General features: G+C 44.7%; 1 protein-coding gene and 1 long non-coding RNA gene across 2 annotated transcripts; both read right to left on the bottom strand.

Annotated features, from left to right (window-relative positions):
• Positions 1–895: 895 nt before the first annotated feature.
• On the bottom strand, positions 896–7723 carry LOC120690963 (HVA22-like protein i). Its single transcript, XM_039973902.1, has 7 exons — positions 7450–7723; positions 7309–7354; positions 6450–6548; positions 6309–6365; positions 6173–6236; positions 5866–6084; positions 896–1638 (listed from the first exon to the last, which is right to left on the bottom strand). The coding sequence occupies exons 2-7, from the start codon at positions 7338–7340 to the stop codon at positions 1132–1134; spliced, it is 978 nt and encodes a 325-aa protein (XP_039829836.1). The 5' UTR covers positions 7341–7354; positions 7450–7723; the 3' UTR covers positions 896–1131.
• A 6517-nt stretch (positions 7724–14240) lies between these two features.
• LOC120693333 lies at positions 14241–17403 on the bottom strand. Its single transcript, XR_005682964.1, has 2 exons — positions 16724–17403; positions 14241–16056 (listed from the first exon to the last, which is right to left on the bottom strand). It is a non-coding gene; the product is annotated as an uncharacterized LOC120693333 (long non-coding RNA).
• Between the last annotated feature and the right edge of the window lie 590 nt (positions 17404–17993).

Here is a 17993-nt window from a genome sequence, read left to right as displayed (position 1 = left end):
CTGGCACAGCTGCCGGCTGTGGCGATTGGAAGCTTTTCTTGGATGCTGCAATGAAAGGAAGGTTTTCTTGGAGAACAAGAGGAACATGTCCTGTCTGAAGAGATGCATCTTGAATTCCGTACCTATCTTTATTTTTCTCGCAAAACAAACAGCAAAAAAGAGTTGAAATGTACGGCTAGCGAGCTCGACTTTTCTCTCAGCAGCAGGAGCTGAGGATTTGTGTGAACGCGGTTGGGCACTGGAGTATTGGTATCTGATTACCGGTTGCTCCTTTTTTCACGCAGCTACTGATGGTACGGATGATTATGCTGCAAGTGCAATGCAGCCCACCCACCCCATCAGCAGTTCAGCACCCCTCGACCATCAGATTCCAAGTTATTTTCTTCCTGGCCAATATTCGGTGTAGTTGTAAACCAAACGAGACGTGTCGGCAGCCTGGAGTGTACGCGTGGAGGATCCTGATGCCGCTCATTAGGTTTGGAAAAATAAAAGCTGCTTGACCAAATTGAGGTTATCCCGTTGTGCCTCTGCCTCATATGCTTCGCTTGCTCCAGAAGCGTCCGAGTGTAGTTGGTGTCACGCACTTTTTGTCCTTTCTTGAGTGGCGCGTAGGAGCACTGGGCCACTACGCCGGTCTTCAGACACTTGTGCTCTCCATCTGGACGATCACAGTATACGACACACTAAAGAAGGAAACAGAGGAAATATCCGTTGTTTCTGCAAAGAGTTTTCACGGTCCACATTTGTGCCTTCCAATGACGGTAAGGGCTTCTCCAACGGTCCACATTTGTTTCTGCAAAAACTGGCTGCAACACTATTACAGGTAGATGGCATAGAAGGGACGCGACCGCTTCTTGTTCTGCCCCAGCAGATGAAAACTGTGCTAAACGAGACATCTGAAAAGTCAGTCAGGGAATGCCCAGATTAAAATGTATAATGTTCCAAATACGGGCGTTCCTTGACCACGCCACCAATATATACACATGCCCAGAGACAAAAGCACATGAAAAAACAAGAAGACAGCACAGAATAACCAAGTGAACAACAACACATGGCCAGACCAGGCAACAGGAGACAACCTAAACCTCATAAAGGACAAACACAATGTGCAAGGAGAACAATGGCTTGCAGCTAATTCCCAGCAGGATCGATGCGCCTCCTTAGCTTGGCGCGCGTCACACGGATCGTCTCCTCCATCGGTGTCTCCTCGAGCGCAGGATCCAGCTCTTCTGTGCCCTCTTCAGTGTCACCACCGGCCTCATCGATGGCCATCTTGTCCACCTCCTCAGCTTCAGGGAGTGATTTCGCACTAGGCTCAGATTTCGGTGAATCGGCACTAGTGGCTGGAGTTTGCACCGGCTCAACAGCATGTTTCACCTCGCTTTTCTTTGGGCTCCCTCCAGGTTTTTGAGTGGATGCAGCTGCGACGGGCTTTGTGGATGCCACTGAACTAGATTTTGCTGATGCTTGACGCTTGATCTTTGGGGAAGATGGAACGGGCTTGGTCTCCTGAGATTGCTGTGCCATTGCTGCTTGCCGAGCAGCAATTGATGCTGCTCTGCGCATAACAGGTGTTGCTTGTTTTTGTGGCTGCTGCTGCTGTACTTGTGGTTGCTGCTGTTGTGACTGCTGTGGTTCCTGAAGGAAATCAAAGCATCATTTCAACATGGTGTAATATGGTAATACTATAAGATCAGATAAAGCTGAGCACACATTTCCATGACTTTCTTAAACTGAGAGGATTCGAGGATACACCAAAATTACTGCTACTAACAACCATGCATCATGCAACCTTCTTTATTGTGCACCTTTTTGTACTGTACAGCATGCAGATGGAATGCCTAGACGAAGCAAATTTCTGGATTTATCCTGAGCATAAGGACATATATTTGTATCCACTATCCAGGGGATCAAGATTAGACTAATACCTACCTCTCTCAGTTTTCAAATAAAAAATAAAATAAATGGGCTACTAGTCCGGATGGTTCGCACTACCTGCCTGTAGGAAAGGTAGGATGCGTGTAATGCGGTCGATGTATTGCAATGAGCCCCTTAGGCGGTATATATAGGAGTACAAGGCTTGGAGGGCAAGACACCTAACCTAGAGATAAGGAAGACTATCACGGGATTACATCAATTCTAAACTACCATATCTGGAGTTGCCTAATATACTCTAACATCCCCCCGTAGTCGTAGCGGTAGCAACACGAACAGTCAGACTGGAGAACAATGGAGACGTATCCCCCTGCAGTCGGAACGCCGGTGCGAAAGCTTTGACTGGAGACTCATGCAGATGATAGCCCTTTAGTGCCGTAGTAGCCGAGGTCGAGGTGAACGTGGTCGAAGCCGTGGAGGGGGCGCGGATCGAAGCGTCGTCGAGGTGCTCGAGTACGCAAACTCAGCAGCTTCTTGCCGAAGACAGCAACAGGACGGTGCGGCGGATGACGATGGTAGACGACACGGTTTGCGACTTAGGTCACGCTCAGGACAGGGGTGGCGACGGCGCAGGTTGTAGCAAGTGTCGCGCTCAGATCAGGGGTGGCGACGACGTCTTCCTTCAGGAACATCGGCGGCGATGTCCGCACGAGAACGGCTGGAGGCGGATCGAGCGCCTGCTTGACGAAGACCGGCGGCGAGTGGCGCCACCGCCTGAAAAGACGGCGATACCGGTAGGGTGGCTTGATCACGAACGTCGTCGCTGCAGCCTAGAGGGCGCAGCAACAACCTCGTCCTTCGGGAGGGTCGACGATGGATCGAAGACGAACAGCAGGGTGACGCAAACCGATCTTAGATCGGAAAAAGGGAAAATCAGCAGCAGAATCAAGACGAACCTGCGGGTACAATCTCGGGTGCACCAAGTAATGCCCCCCCCCCAAACCTTATCCTCATCCGGCTGTTGGCCAGAGGACAAAGGAAGGGGCAAAAACAGAGGGGGCGAGACCCGAGCGGCCTCTGCTCCAGCTGCGGGGTGGACCGGCAGGCCCCCGGGCCGCCCTCGCAGCCGCATCCTCGCGCACAAGGCGGCGGCGGAAGCGGCGCTGAGGACGAAGGGGACGCAGGCTTGACTGCGCGGAGGAGAGAGCCGGCGGTGGAAGGCGGGAGGGGCGGCCCCTGGGCGCTACGGCCCGGCGGCGACGTCGATCGGCGGTGCGGTGGCCCGCCAGACCCGATGGCGCAGTGGTCCTCCACAGCCACGCACTCGAGCTCATGGCAGCGGTGCGGCGGCGCTGGTAGGAGTCGGGGCGCCTGGCCTGATGCGTGGGAGGAGCGGGCGGATCCGGATGCGGAGCCGAGAGGGAGAACGACGCGGAGGCATGCAGGCCCAGTGGCGCCCCCATGGCGATGTGGTACCCGACGGGGATGTCGAGCGGCGCCGCCATGGGGCGGCTAGGGAAGAGGTAGGTCCTTCTGCTGTGCTTGATGACGACGGTGACGCGGATCAGAGGGATCCGCGGCGCATCCTAGGAGGGCGCTGCCCCCGGCGGAGATCAATCTCGATCTCCCCGGGGGCGCGCGGGTATAGTGGAAGCGGCGGCGCGGCTAGGGTTAGGATCTCGTAACCTAGGCGTCTGATGCCATATAGGAAAGGTAGGATGTGTGTAATGCGGTCGATGTATTGCAATGAGCCCCTTGGGCGGTGTATATAGGAGTACAAAGCTTGGAGGGCAAGACACCTCCCCTAGAGATAAGCAAGGCTATCACGAGATTACATCAATCCTAAACTACCATATCTATAGTTGCCTAATATACTCTAACACTGCCTTAGCAAGTAAAAAAGGGAGACCAAAAAGTACATATGTTTATATTTTTTAGGAATAATGATGCTTCTGATGCCATAATTACATAAAACTTCATGACACATATAACAAAAAATGCTTCAAAAAGCTGACAGTGGTTCAAAAGGAGATCTAACAGTTTCATGCTATGCCTTGAGAAAATACTCATACACAGCAACAGGTTATGGTGAATAGAAATGTTTTTTTTTCAGTAATCAGTACTACATTTATGGCGAATAGAAATGTTTTTTCAGTACACATTCAAATATGTCAAATGCAATATGTTCTTGCTTACTTGGGCAATGGGAATTGTAAGACCAACAAATAAGCACATAATACTCTCGTCTGTTTTTGCAATCTTCTAAATATAATTCAACTACTTCAAACTCACTGATACTGGTTCAAAAAGACGATTGTTTTACAAAATTCTACAAAAAGAAAAACAAAAAATGTTCCTAACCCACAAATGCACTTGTGGTGTCAAAACTCTTGGGAAGATAGCATTCTATTACCCATGGACAAAGACTTATATTAGTGCTAGAATATTTATGGTGATACATATAAATAAATGCGAAAGGGTGCCTAGCCGGATTGGTTAGGTGGCCTCAGTAGCACTCATGTCCTGGGTTCGACTCTCAGTGGGAGCGAATTTCAGGCTGAGGTTAAAAAAATCCCCTCGCTTGCCTACACGCCAAAGCACATGGAAATAGGTCCTGGCTCACCCCGGCCCGCTCTCACACGGGTTACGGTATGGGTTACGGCGCCCCTGTGTAAGGGTGGGGCAGGGGTTCGGGGGTTTTCTCGGCCTGCGTGAGAGGTCTTCTTCTTACATTAATGTCCGGGGGGCGGCTTGCCCCTCGCAGGTTGAGTTTTTGATACACATAAATAAATGATGTTTTTTATCAAGCAATTCAACAGAACAAAACGGAGAAGTCATGGTAATTCATAGAGAAGCCCCAATTTCCAAGATTGTAACAGAAACCTACGATCTAAATTGCAGACTAGGCTACCAAACAAGACAGTAGTGGCTTTTTCAGAGATTGTCCGAAGATTATATGCTTGCAAATTTGAGGCAGGGCCGAGGTCCAGTGTAGGAAGTCAGAGCTGCTGTGTGCCTACTGCAACGAATTTGACAACCATGACAAACGGTGGAATCCATAGTTCATTCATTTGTGTTATTTTCTGGCTATTCTGCTTGTTGGAATATAGGTGAATTGCCCACCTCTCCCCATCAGCTTAAGTTTTTGGGTTGAACTGGTCGGTGCATGCAACTCAATATGGTATCAAAGCCAGAGGTCTCGAGTTCGAATCCTGGTTAGCGCAATTAAATAAAATAATTGCTGCTCGCTCCTATTCCACGTCTGAGGCCTGAGGGAGCCTCCACGTGAGGGGGAGTGTTGGAATATAGGTGAATTGCCCACCTCTCCCCATCAACTTAAGCTTTTGGGTTGAACTGGTCGGTGCATACAACTCAATACTGCTGCTGTATGGGTGAGTGTATGCATGGTTTTCACGCCCAGTTTCCCTTATACACAGGCAGCTTCTTTCGAAAAAAGATTATACACTTGCATATTTTTTCAATTGAGTTACATGATAAGCATATCAAGAATATATATGGTTCAAATGTTATTGCAACGGCTGTCCAGTGGCCAGGAAGATATGAGTACACGCACAAAATTTTCTATGGTGTTTCATCTTCTATGTCATCAAAGTTTGGTTCATGATGTGGAGCATACATCTTACTTCAGATTTTTTTTTCAATTATAGCAAGGTCAGATTTTGAAGAACCTAGTACAAAGCATTTTAATATTGATTTTTTCTCTGGAAAATTAACTACAGATTCTGAAAATACCTCTGCATATGATACTTAAATAATATCATTTGGCAGTAGTAGTGAATGCAACTTGACACAAAGTAGCTAAGAAACTAGTATAACAGCATTGTCAGATTTGCCTCAGAGAAGAACAGAAAAAAGATCTTTAGTATCTGAGGGAACATAGCAATGTTTAACATCCTTTGGCTGAGAAAAAACCTATTGATTAAATGGTGAAATTTGACAGAAAAATGTAATAGTGAATTTGATCCACACCTGATGAGGGCGCTGCTTTGATTTCTGAGAAGGTGACTGGGACGCGACATATTTCAAAACATCAAAGAAAGTATTCTGTCCTGCAGAAGCAGCCTTCTGGAAATAAAGGACAACCGTGTCGGTGGCTCGAGCTCTCAACTCAAGCAGATTGCGATCAATTTCATTCTCATGCTGAGAAATATATGGCCTAAAGAAAGTCCCATAAATGTATGTAGTTCCCTGCAATGAAAGCGTATATGAATCCTATGTACAAAAACATGTAAGATAGAAGGTGCTTAGGTGCAAGTGCAAGGGACAAATTAAGTACCTTTGTCTTTGGGTACCACAAGTATACAAAGAACATCAGCTTTGCTTCTGAGTAAAATGGTAGCCTTCAACATGAGTGCAAACAATGTTAGACTCATCAAAGAACTGAAGAAAATCGCAACCTTAAGCAGTCTCACCATGATATTGTAAGATCTCCAAATCTTTCCAGAACAGTCAACAGGGCAACTAAAATCCTAGACAGAGGAAACAAAACTGAATTTAGCAGATTGCTCATGGAAGCCAGTGTTGTGACCACAGAAATTATTGAACCGCCTTACCAATACTGACACCAAAATATGAGTTGCTCAATCTCCGGTTTGTTCAGTTCAACAGTCTTGTAGCACTCATAGGCAGGATAGGCATAGCCAAACGCCAAACTACGAGAAATTGGCATTTCAAACACCAGAAGATAAATAAAATCTTAGTGCTATATTTCTTCCGAACACCACAGAGAAAATGCTAGTTATTTTTTATCTAGTTATTTAATAATTCCAGTAAAAATACTTATTCCACCTTTTCACCTTTATTCCACAATAAACCACAAAAGCAGCAGTTGTCAATTTAAAGGTGCACGGATTAGTATCTCAATATCTCCAACAAACAAATGAATGGGATAAAATCTAAGATAGCTTTTGATGAAGCAGATCAAAGAGCACAGTATTGGACATATCTTGACTCATATAGCAGTATTCTGCTATCTTAAACATTTCGAGAAATATGGTTATAGACAATAACCTTAAAAAAGAATGAGCCGGACCGGAAGAATAAACGAACAGAACCTTTGACCGTTGTGCAATGCATTGAAAACTTGCTCCCATGCTCCTCGAGAACGATAAAATACTTTTGAATGCGTTGCGTGCTCTCAGCCAGATTTCCCGGCGAAGAAGAAGGTGGACAAATCGACAGGAAGGAGAGCATCTCCCAATTTTTTTTAAAAAAAACAAAACAATATACTAAAGACGAGACAAACCAAGAGAATGACTGAACTCTCCGAAGGGGAATGGCCACCAACAAGTTCTCATTTCATTTCAAGAAATCAAATTAACCTCGAACACGCATGCGTCTAAAAAAGTTTCAAACTCAAAATGCCAATCCGCCAACAACACATTTCAAGATGGGGAGCAAGAGAGCGCTTACAGGAGGAACCTGGAGAGGAACCCGCCCATCATCTTCTCCGGCCTTCCTGCGCACGACCAGATCCACCAAAGCGAACACAAATCAAAGCGCCATCACCGCGACGACACATTCCGAAGGGAAACCACGGAGAACCGAGCATACCGCGAAGAAACCTTTCAGGAGAGGGATCTGGACGGGAGGCGACCGGGGCGGTGGCTGGACGGAACAGACGGAGCCCGCCAGTGAGGAGAGAGGAACGGCCAGGAGCTCCGGTTCCCCCTCTCTCCACGCTACCTCTCTCTCCTGGCCGCGGCTAAAAATACCGGTAATGCGGAGAGGGAGCCGGAGGAGAGGCGAGCACGTCCGCCGTCAGCCCAAACTCAACCAACCTGACTGCCCCTCCCTCTCCTTCCGTTCAACCATGGGAGTGCAACATTTCTTGAACCAATTATAATGTACCTGTCCCTTTCGATACACCTGGGGCAAGGAGGAAAATATTTTATTCAGGTCCTGTATCCCGTAAACCCCATAAAAAAATATCACATCGAATATTTCAACACATGCATGGAGTACTAAATGAAGTCACATGTATGGAGTACTAAATGAAGTCTATTTATAAAACTTTTTGCATGGATGGGTTGTAAATCGCGAGACGAATCTAATGAGCTTACTTAATCCATGATTTGCAACAGTGATGCTACAGTAACCATCTACTAATTATTGATTAATCATAGATTAATTAGCATCATTAAATTCGTCTCGCGATTTACAACCCATCTGTGCAAAAAAATTTATAAATATACTTCATTTAGTACTTCAAATTAGTAAGATTCATTTGAAAAAAAATTTGCAACAGAACTAAACACTACCTCAACACTTCATTTTATACTATGGTATACGCACTCTTCCCTTATCCAACTGTAGGCGCGGTCAGCCATGGAAATTGCTATGCAAACTTTTAGCACAAGTGTACTACCACACCCAAATGGTTCTTCATTAATTATGTTTTAGGATTTGTACCCTTTATACTAGTAAATCTAAGACTAACAAAAGGTAGTTTATCAAAGTTGTATTAAAATACTATTCCAAACAAGAGTGTAGAATACTACCTGCATTTTTAAACAAATAATAACATAGTAATTAGCTTTCTTAAACGTCATATATTTGAAGACGAAGGGAGTACTCTTTTGCGCTACCCAAATATATGAACTTAAAATAGTAATTTACTAAACATTGACAAGAAATGAATTGATGGTACAAAGCGTTTGATTTAGTTTTTACTAAAGCGATGCCATGAAAATTGCACTAAAATTATATCTGCCTAATGCGGTAGATCTGAATATTCTTTAATAAATTTGGGCATTCTAAAATAGTTGTTCTCTATATCTAGCTATAATCAATTGTGTTTTTTACATAAGAACATTTGTACGTCTTTACAAATTACAAATGCCTCTATATATGTATAGTTTATCAACAAATTCAAGTACAACTATAAAAACAGTGATCAGATGAATGTTATATTAAACTTATGGAAGCGAAGAGACAATTATGGAGTAAGGAACCCACTTAACACAATCCTCTTCTGCTCCACATAGCTTAAACTGGTTGGCGCAAAGGAAACCTCTAATGGTGAAAAATCATGGTCCTTCATCCATTTTTAATGATTGTCTATGGATCGTTTTTGGATCTTTGGGATGTGACCCTAACATTAATTATATCCCTGTCTCTAGTTGAGATTTGAATCATCATGATATCTAGCTTTTCTTTGTGCAATAATCATGCTATTCTACATTACATATATTTCCATCTTATTAAGATTTTTCTCTTGGGTTAGAACTAAAATGCTGCTGCTACTACTACTACTACTGATGCCTCTAACTTACCAGGAGTGTACACTGGCGTTCTGTATTCATGTTTCCCCGCTGCTCGATCTAGTGGCGGAGCCACCCATACCGCACGGTGGGGCAGCTGCCCCAGCTAGCCGCCGGGAACCGCCTGCCGTGCCCGTCTGCCGCGCCCCGCCGGCCGCCGGAAGCCGGCCGCCGGAAACCCGCCTGCCGTGTCCGTCTGCCGCGCCCCGCCGGCGGCCCACTGCCGGCCTGCCCCACCTAAAATTTTTTGCTGGCTCCGCCTCTGGCTCGATCTACGGCTGCGGGGGATCAATGCAAATAACGTGAAGCATGCATGCTCAAGTCGTATGTCGACGTATCGGTTGATCGAGGTGCATTTCCTGGTCCGCGTAGCAGCTCACCGCGCGAAGTGGCAAAGTAGTTAAAGTGGGTAGGGTGGTTTGATACCAGAAGTGCTACATACCCCCCCCCCCCCCCCCCCCCCTCCCCGAAGCTTTGAGAAGACACGAAACCGTCGGATCCATACCACGGAGCAGTGAGAGCCGTCTGAGACCGAAAGGGATCGGAGGCGCAGGGGTTGGTGGAAGGGGACGGGCAACGGACCCATGGCCGCGCTCTGATCGGATCTGGCGTTCCGGGCCTTCCTTTCTCTGTCGCGCACGTAAAAACCCTCTGGCCCGGCCGCCCGGGGACGTGCGTGACCACTGACAACGTGCGTCCAAATCGCAAGGTGGCGGACCTAGCTATGTGTCACAACTCACATATGACTATCGCCTAGCTGCTAGCTGCTCCCCGGCCCTGTGCGCGCATGTGCACGTACGTTTCCCCAATCGCCGATCGGACCCGACGCCTTGTACGTGCACCAAACCTGTACCCAAATTTGGTTTCCCAACAACAACTGTACTCTATAGTCGTCTACACACGTGTTCGTGTGTGAGTGAAATCACGAAAAAATACAGTGCGGTGCTGGCTGATAGTTTTGATCTCTACCTTTGCAATTTCTTAGTTTTCATCACGTCAAGACGATGGTATTCTCCAGTGATGTAGTAGTATAGCTACTAGGTAGATCATGGGTGCACTAGCCTGGAAGCTAAAGCCAAGGATTTGGTGCAGATGAGCGTGCACGTGAGCACGTCTCAGCTTTAAGCTGGCTGCTTCACATGATTGCCATGCATGGGTGGAGGGTAGATTGATTCCTTCAAAGCTAAAAGCTATAACTTACCTTTGGCTCTTTTCGTCTGGGAGCCTCGGTTTATTCCCGGCAAAATCACCACTGTCTCAAATTAGGACCCAAGAAAGAGGTGTGTGCAAGGACCACTAGTATCTTAGCAATACTTTTGAGTGCTATTTTTTATCTTGATATATCTGTAAATCTAGATAATATCATAATGTTAGAAAAAGAAATTTTGGAGAAGATATACAAACATTATACTTTCTCTGTTTTGAATATATGACGTTTATGACAAACGAATTAGTTCTGAACTTTAACATTGCTTACATCCAAAACGACCGCTATATGCATGTGACCCAGTAAGTATGTGTATGTCTAGCAGACAAGCACAAAAATGATTGGCGCCTGAAATTTTTCTTTTAATTATTAATGAACATCCGCCCTTTATTTATCTGTCAGGATCTGGTATGCACATGTTCTTCGGCCAATACCCACATGTGACATGTATCATATATGACCACAATAGTACAAATACTCTTGTCTTCCTTTTCGTCTAATGTATAATTTGCAAGAATCTGGCTGTAACATTCCTGATCAGACGTCTGTGCACTCCTTTGTACGGCATTTCATTTGCCATTAGCACAAGACTAGGAATTCTAGTGTATGTCAGTATGTGCTCTTTTTTTTTGCTAAATCTCTCTCTCTCTGTGTTCGTTTTCCTTATGTTTTTCCCTGTCTCGACGCGGCCACGCTCATCGATCTGCCTGTTAGACATGGGTCTTTGGGATCATAATTCCATGGTAGGTGAGGGGACAGGTTAGTGACCAGTCACTAACGTCATAGAAAGCATTGCAATCGATGTGTTTCATCAGCATTTAGATGCCTGGTCTGTTCTTATAATCTTATGTCACACAGCAGCAACCGAATCTACTAGCGCATCTCCCGTATCATAATTGCGATTCGTATATGTAACGACCCGACCCGGATAACGGCTAAGATCTACTCTACACGTTAAGTAAATCACACCTGCTAAATAACGCTTTCGTCCTCGCTTCGCGCAAAAGGTTGCAACCGGAGTTATTCAACTTCCCTAGGCCTGGTATTTAAGCTGGCTCGTCCCTCTCTCAACTTCCAGTCTGGGACTATACTCCCGTCGCTAGCGTAGCCGAGCTACAGTAACCCGGGATTCGGCCCGGCCCATCTGTCCCGTTCTGTTACAATCACCCACCCCCGTCGAATCGTCGAACCAACTTAAATACCACCAGGATCTCCTCTCTTGGCCACGTCCCATACGTCTAGTGCCAACAGTCCCATGTACCACGTCCGTGCGTCCAGTGCCAACGGTCCCTGTGCCACGTCCGTGCGTCCAGTGCCGGCGCATCCCCGATGCCCGCGCATCTGTGCCCACACGCGCCTGCCCACATGCCGGTGGCATCTGCGACCACGCGCCCGTGCTCATGCCCGCGCACTTATGCCCGTATGTGGCGTGAAACCGTGAGAGCCCCTGCCCACATGCCGGTGGCATCTGCAACCACGCGCCCGTGCTCATGCCCGCGCACTTATGCCCGTATGTGGCGTGAAACCGCGAGAGTCGGCTCTGATACCACTGTAACGACCCGATCCAGGTAACGGCTAAGATCTACTTTGCACGTTGAGTAAATCACACCTGCTAAATAACTCTCTTACGCTTTCGTCCTCACTTCGCGCAAAAAATTGCAACCGAAGTTATTCAGCTTCCCTAGACCTGGTATTTAAGCTGGATCGTCCCTCTCTCAACTTTCAGGCTGGTACTATACTCCCGCCGCTACAGTATTTTTCCGGCGCTACAGTAGCCAAGCTACAGTAACCCGGGATTCGGCCCTGCCCATCTGTCCCGTTCTGTTACAGTATAGTTTTTCATAATGCAATCAAGCAACGATATTGTACGAGCTTAATCTGCAGATAGGATTGTATATATAATATACAACTCTACTGTCAAACTACGTTGAGGTCAGAAGTAGATTTTTTATTCTTCAGGGGAATACTGAAACCTGACAATTAGAAGAGCAGAGCCTTATCTTTTTCAGTCCAAAACGAATAATCTTTGTGTTATAGTATACAAGTTCTGTGAGATCATCTATGTTATCATGTATGGGACCCGTTACGAATTCCACGCTTTGACAAACTCGTGTATGACAGTTATACAACCTCATCTAACTGACACCATCAATTGCCCTGCAATTTATGCTCTTCTTACCCACCAAAACATAGCTAATTCCACCAAAAGATTGCCTAACTCACCATAACATTGATCAGATAGCAAGCTGCTGTGGATATGATGCTGATTCTGAACGACTTAAAGTCGCGTCTCGATTTCGTGATGCAGGTTAGAACCTAGAACAAAGGACCTATGCTTGAATCAAATTCTTCGCAACTCTGAAGTGTGTCACTACCAGATCAGCCGTAAAACAAATTGTTCGTAGACCAATGCATGTTTCACAATGTCAAAACCTGTTGCCATGCGTCATAGCTTTGGTTTTTCAGACTATTAAATCTGAGCCAGACTAACTCCACTGAGGCAGAGTCTGGCCCCTGCCACAAGCAGCCGGTTAAAGATGATGACCCGATGATTGTGACTCAAGGGAGATCCTAAAAGAGACACGTTCAGTTTCCTTTTTGCAAAGACAAAGTCGCCGCTTAAACTTTCCTTTTGGTGCAGAGAAGACCCACACCTTATGGCTAGGGAGGACACTTTACTGCTACTCATGGATGCAATCAGCCTTGTGAGATAGGACCTCAAATCAGCCTTAGGCGATGGTATATACTCCTATGTCAAATCAAGCTGCAGCGTGATGGTGCTCCACCTGAATTGCTTTGTTACCTTTTTAGAACGGATAGTGATACTTTAGCCTGAATATTTATTTGAAAGCATTGGGGAGGGAGCAGCCACCTAACGATAGCAACTTAACTATAGCTTAAAGATTGAATGCTAACTGAGAGGATTGTTAAGAATATGCTTAACGGTAATCTGCAGGTGATGACGATGTAGCCAGAGATTAAAAACGGTAAGCCCAAATAAAGCCTGAATATCTCGAGCAGGATGTGTATGTTTATGGCTTTATTTGGGCTTGGGATAGATTAGTAACAAGCTACCAAAGATTTTTAAAAAAGTAGTTGATTTGGGCTTGGGATAAGGGATCCAAGGGCCCAGACAAACTGGGGTGAGCCCAGACGCATGATAGAAGCCGGAATAGCCCAACTAAAGCCTAGCTATCCGCCTGAACTCCAGCATCCTTGGTCCTCATCCACTAGATAATTTCAGTTCACGCTCCGCGCACTGCTGGCATGGTGACTTCGCACATGGACAACGCGCTTCTGATCATCAAGGGCAATACCCTGTACTTTGGCGTACATATACGTGCATACCCGTTTTAGACTTTTAGTACTCCCTCCGTTCCAAATTATAGGTCATTCCAAAAATCTTGGAGATTCAAACAATTTCAAAGTTTGACCAAAATTATAAAGAAAAATACAAAAATTTATGACATCAAATAGGTATACTATAAAAATATAACTAACAAAGAATCTAATGATACTTAATTGATATCGTAAATGTTATTATCTTATTGTATAAATTTGGTCAAACTTAAAAAATTTTGACTCTCCAAGATTCTTGGAATGACTTATAATTTGGAACGGAAGGAGTATATATCTAGTTTGGAGGTCAGGCGTGCATTAATCCTTTCGTGCGTGCTTGAAACTAGGAATATTGGCGCGCTAACGCCGCGCCCGCAGCGAAGGTGTATATGACCTGCGGCGGTTGTTTCGCTGCACCAGTCAGACACTGACTCGTGTAGTTCAAATTATTAAAAGCAATTTTTTTTGGATGACCGGCCAAATCAGTACATATCTAGTACACGACATTAAGTGGTAACAGCCAATAAACTCAGATCTTGCCAAGCCATGCAATCAATCATTATAAAGATAAAACAAAGATAGGTCAATTACAAATCTATCTATTAAAAGCACAAATAACAGTAAAATAGGGGATCTGCAGGTTACACAGGATGCCATTCATAGTTGGCCGACCTCCTTTTGACCTTATACCTGAAAAATAGTACTCGATTTGTTGAAGAGACGACATATTACGGCATGATAGAATATTGATACTTTTGGTAAGGAGATAACATGAGATAAAAAATTATGTCATTGTGTCGGATATGTAGTTATTCAAAATATTAAAGAAAACAAAGATTATCACCTCACTTCTTGAAACCAAAGAACTTGCATGAGCATTCAGCAATGAGAAAAGAAAATAAAAAAAATGAACCTTTGATCCAAAGGGGCAAACTTTTAGAATCAAAGGCAAAACATTAATACCACATAATAATTTCATGGCTGCACCTAAAATCCCCCCCCCCCCCAAAAGGAACGTGTTCATTGTTCTGGCTCTTTGGAATTGCAATTCACATGGTGTAAAAGTCTGCAAAGAAAGATATGAAAAAAATCCATAAAGTCTTAATTTAATAATCTAGTTGGTAAAAATTAATTTCCTTGGCAGAGGAGCTAGAACAACCAAAACCTGGAAAATAAGTTTAAAAAAGAGAGAAAGGATCAGACTAAGAAGAGAAATAACATAGTAGATGTCATATAAAAAAGAAATACACCAACTTCTATCTATGCTTGCTACAGAACGGTAGCAGAAGATATATTCATATATAATCATCAGTCTGCATATCCACATAGCAGAGTTTCGAAATGCTAAACTATAGCAAAAATAGATGAGTAGAGGTACGCACGCTACAATAAAAACACAAATGATAGCAGACATAGACGTATAATCAATGGAATTAAGTAAAGATCAGGGAGAATGATCTATGTGAGCCGTACATGACACACAAGGGTTGTTCACATCTGATACTTCTAACTGGAATACAGAGGCTAAAGCCTGGAAGCTTTAGAGCCTACAGATTCAGAGATGTGAAATTTTGTCAACTTCTTGATTGCAGCAACAGTGTTTTATTTAAAGATTCAAAGCCTATTATATTGATGCTACATCCAAACTTGGTAAAGAGAGTGGTGCCTCGTAATGCAAGGACTAATTGCGCATAAATTCCCTATCTCATGCCATTGGAATCAAATTGCACTAAGACGTGCATAGTGTTTATGTAGCACAATGATAACCATGATTGAAATATGTTTTTGCTTGGTTCTAGTAGCAGGGTTTTTTTGGGGGGGGGGGGCTGAGAAAACATCTGAATTTATTAGAATGAAAAGTAATAAAAAATGTGGGTGTGATCCTAGGTTGTCCATTCCATCCTTGAAGATGCTATTCAACAGGAGCATAAGGTGTCTTGCAAAGTCTTCAGTATTTGCTTCTTCTAAAACAATATAAGAGCCAATAACTTGAATTAAAATGACAATTCACTCTAAGAATAACTGACCTTATGGTCCATTGATCCTTGTTTCTCGAAAACATCAAAATAACCCATATGACTTAAAGATTCTCTGCCAACTAAAATAACATACTCAAGTTGACTGCTCTCATGCCTCATACTTTCTTTCCAATACTTTTTAACTGGAATTGTTGATAAAATTAATGTATGCAATGTGAAAGAGAGGTAGGCATCTTTGTACTTGTTATATTGATGTGCCGAGAACACGTGAAAGTTTGTTATAACCCTTAAAGGCAGCGCACGAGATGAACTAAACAGCAGCACAAACCGTGGTACTTGGCATAACTTGAAATGGAAACCTTAATAGACATACCTGTGAAAAGAAAGCAAAAGGCTATGTGAATTAACTTTGTGCCTGAACATATGGAACACATCTAATTATCCTCTTCTGAACACATATACATATATGTAAATGAGATATCTGCAGTAACAAATGAGCTAGTATGGACCAAAAAATATATACTAACGTGATTAAGAAATAAATGAAAACAAAAAAAGGAAACTGAAGGAACTAAATGGTTCAGTCTGAGAGATTGATCATTGGTTTCCATTTCTCATCACAGCAGCTTTCGTATGAGAGAGGCAAGCATCAACCTAGGCAAAAGGGCGAACTGTACCTGGGTTGGGGATGGCACATATATCTGAAACGTGGTGAAATTGATACCATGGATTTAATAGGCAAATCAAGTTTCACAATACCCTATTTTTACTATAACCATATTGATGTGGCAAGGTCTGTAAAGCAGATTATGGCAACATACTCATTAGGAGATTATTACTCTTAGAAGTCGACCAAAACTCCAGAAGCATGTATCAGAGTTGCATTAACTCAACACCAAGAAGAATTATCATTGCCCAAAGGCTTAGTATTATTATCTAAGGCACACATCAGACGCCCAAGTTGACAATATGATTATAATAAATTTAGAAGAAGCATGGATACATAAAGGGACAGGAAATTTTAGTCATCTGAAACATACTAAAGCATATTGGTTGTGCGTGGGCTTGGTGACCCCAAATCAACCATCCCTGTGCGACCCAAAACAATGCTGTTGAAGCGATACGACGTCATCATCGGATCGACGAAACTTGGTCCGCCCAAGGCCGCTCCTTCCCTCGTCGCCTCGTCGGAGCCCTTGTGTTTCAGGTCGTGCTCTCCGGGGTTAACAAAGGCAGATAAGCTGCGGAGGAGGACGCCGTGGAGCCAGATTAGGGGGTGGAGCTCTCCATGGGAGTCATCACCATGGCAGGGGGAGGCCGCAGGTGAGGCCGTCGCAACCACAATCCTCGTTTCTATGATGAGGGGCCGAGGGTGAGGGAGGAAAGAACTGGTTGGCCGCGCCGCCGCCACCGCTGCCGTGTCTTGGGGTCGAGGTGGGCAGGTGGAGGGGTACATGAATAGGGCGGAGGTGAAAGGTTAGCGGAGCAGCCGAGGGCCAAGGCTTGGTCGGCGCTGGATTTTATCCGGAGTGAAGGATGACCGCTTGTGGCCTTGTGGGAATCACAAAATGGAGTGCAGAAGGCAATGAGGACAGCGGATGGTGCGAGGCAGCAGTGGTGCCAGCGGTTGGATTTTTTTCGTGAGGCAAGGACGGGGCACCCGACCCAACTGCGTAGCCCGCACGCGACCCAGCAGATGGCATGCGGCGCGTAGGCATTGGCGAACAGAACGTTGAGGACTTCTGAGGCCTCCAAAACTTCCAGCGATATGGATCTACATATATTTGCCCTCCATTTTTTGAAAAGGTGAAAGGTGCAGAGCTAGCCCTTCACGTGCGTTGACAAACGAAAATAAGATGAAACATCAAGCATCAAGTGATTCCAGATTCTTTTCGACAATATAGAGGGCCGCCCAAAAGTAAAGTTGTAGCCATCAATTGTAATCTTCATTAGGGCATTAGGCACATTAATAGTTAGTGTCGAGATTGCATAATGAATTTTGGCGGTCATATTTACTAAGAACAATAACAAGAAAAAGATGAATGGAAGTTATATAATATCAAGCTGAGCGCTTAGAGAACTTTTATTATATTATCATGGAGTATGTTGCGCTCATGTCAGGCTAGCCCATGGTTTGCCATTGCATATATGTCCGGGATAGCGGTCATATTGTGGGCTTGTGGCTGATGAATGTCGTCTTCTCTTCAACTTCCACCTGCACTACGGGAGACAGGAGGTTTGCCGTGTGCTTGTTGCCCACGGCAAAGGCTGATAAACACACGGCAAACTCTTTGCCGTGTGTAACACACG

This window comes from Panicum virgatum, chromosome 9N (genome assembly GCF_016808335.1).
Source record: "Panicum virgatum strain AP13 chromosome 9N, P.virgatum_v5, whole genome shotgun sequence".
In the NCBI taxonomy this organism is placed as follows: domain Eukaryota; kingdom Viridiplantae; phylum Streptophyta; class Magnoliopsida; order Poales; family Poaceae; genus Panicum; species Panicum virgatum.
Note: the sequence above shows the minus strand (reverse complement) of the source record. Positions and strands in the feature narration are given on the sequence as shown.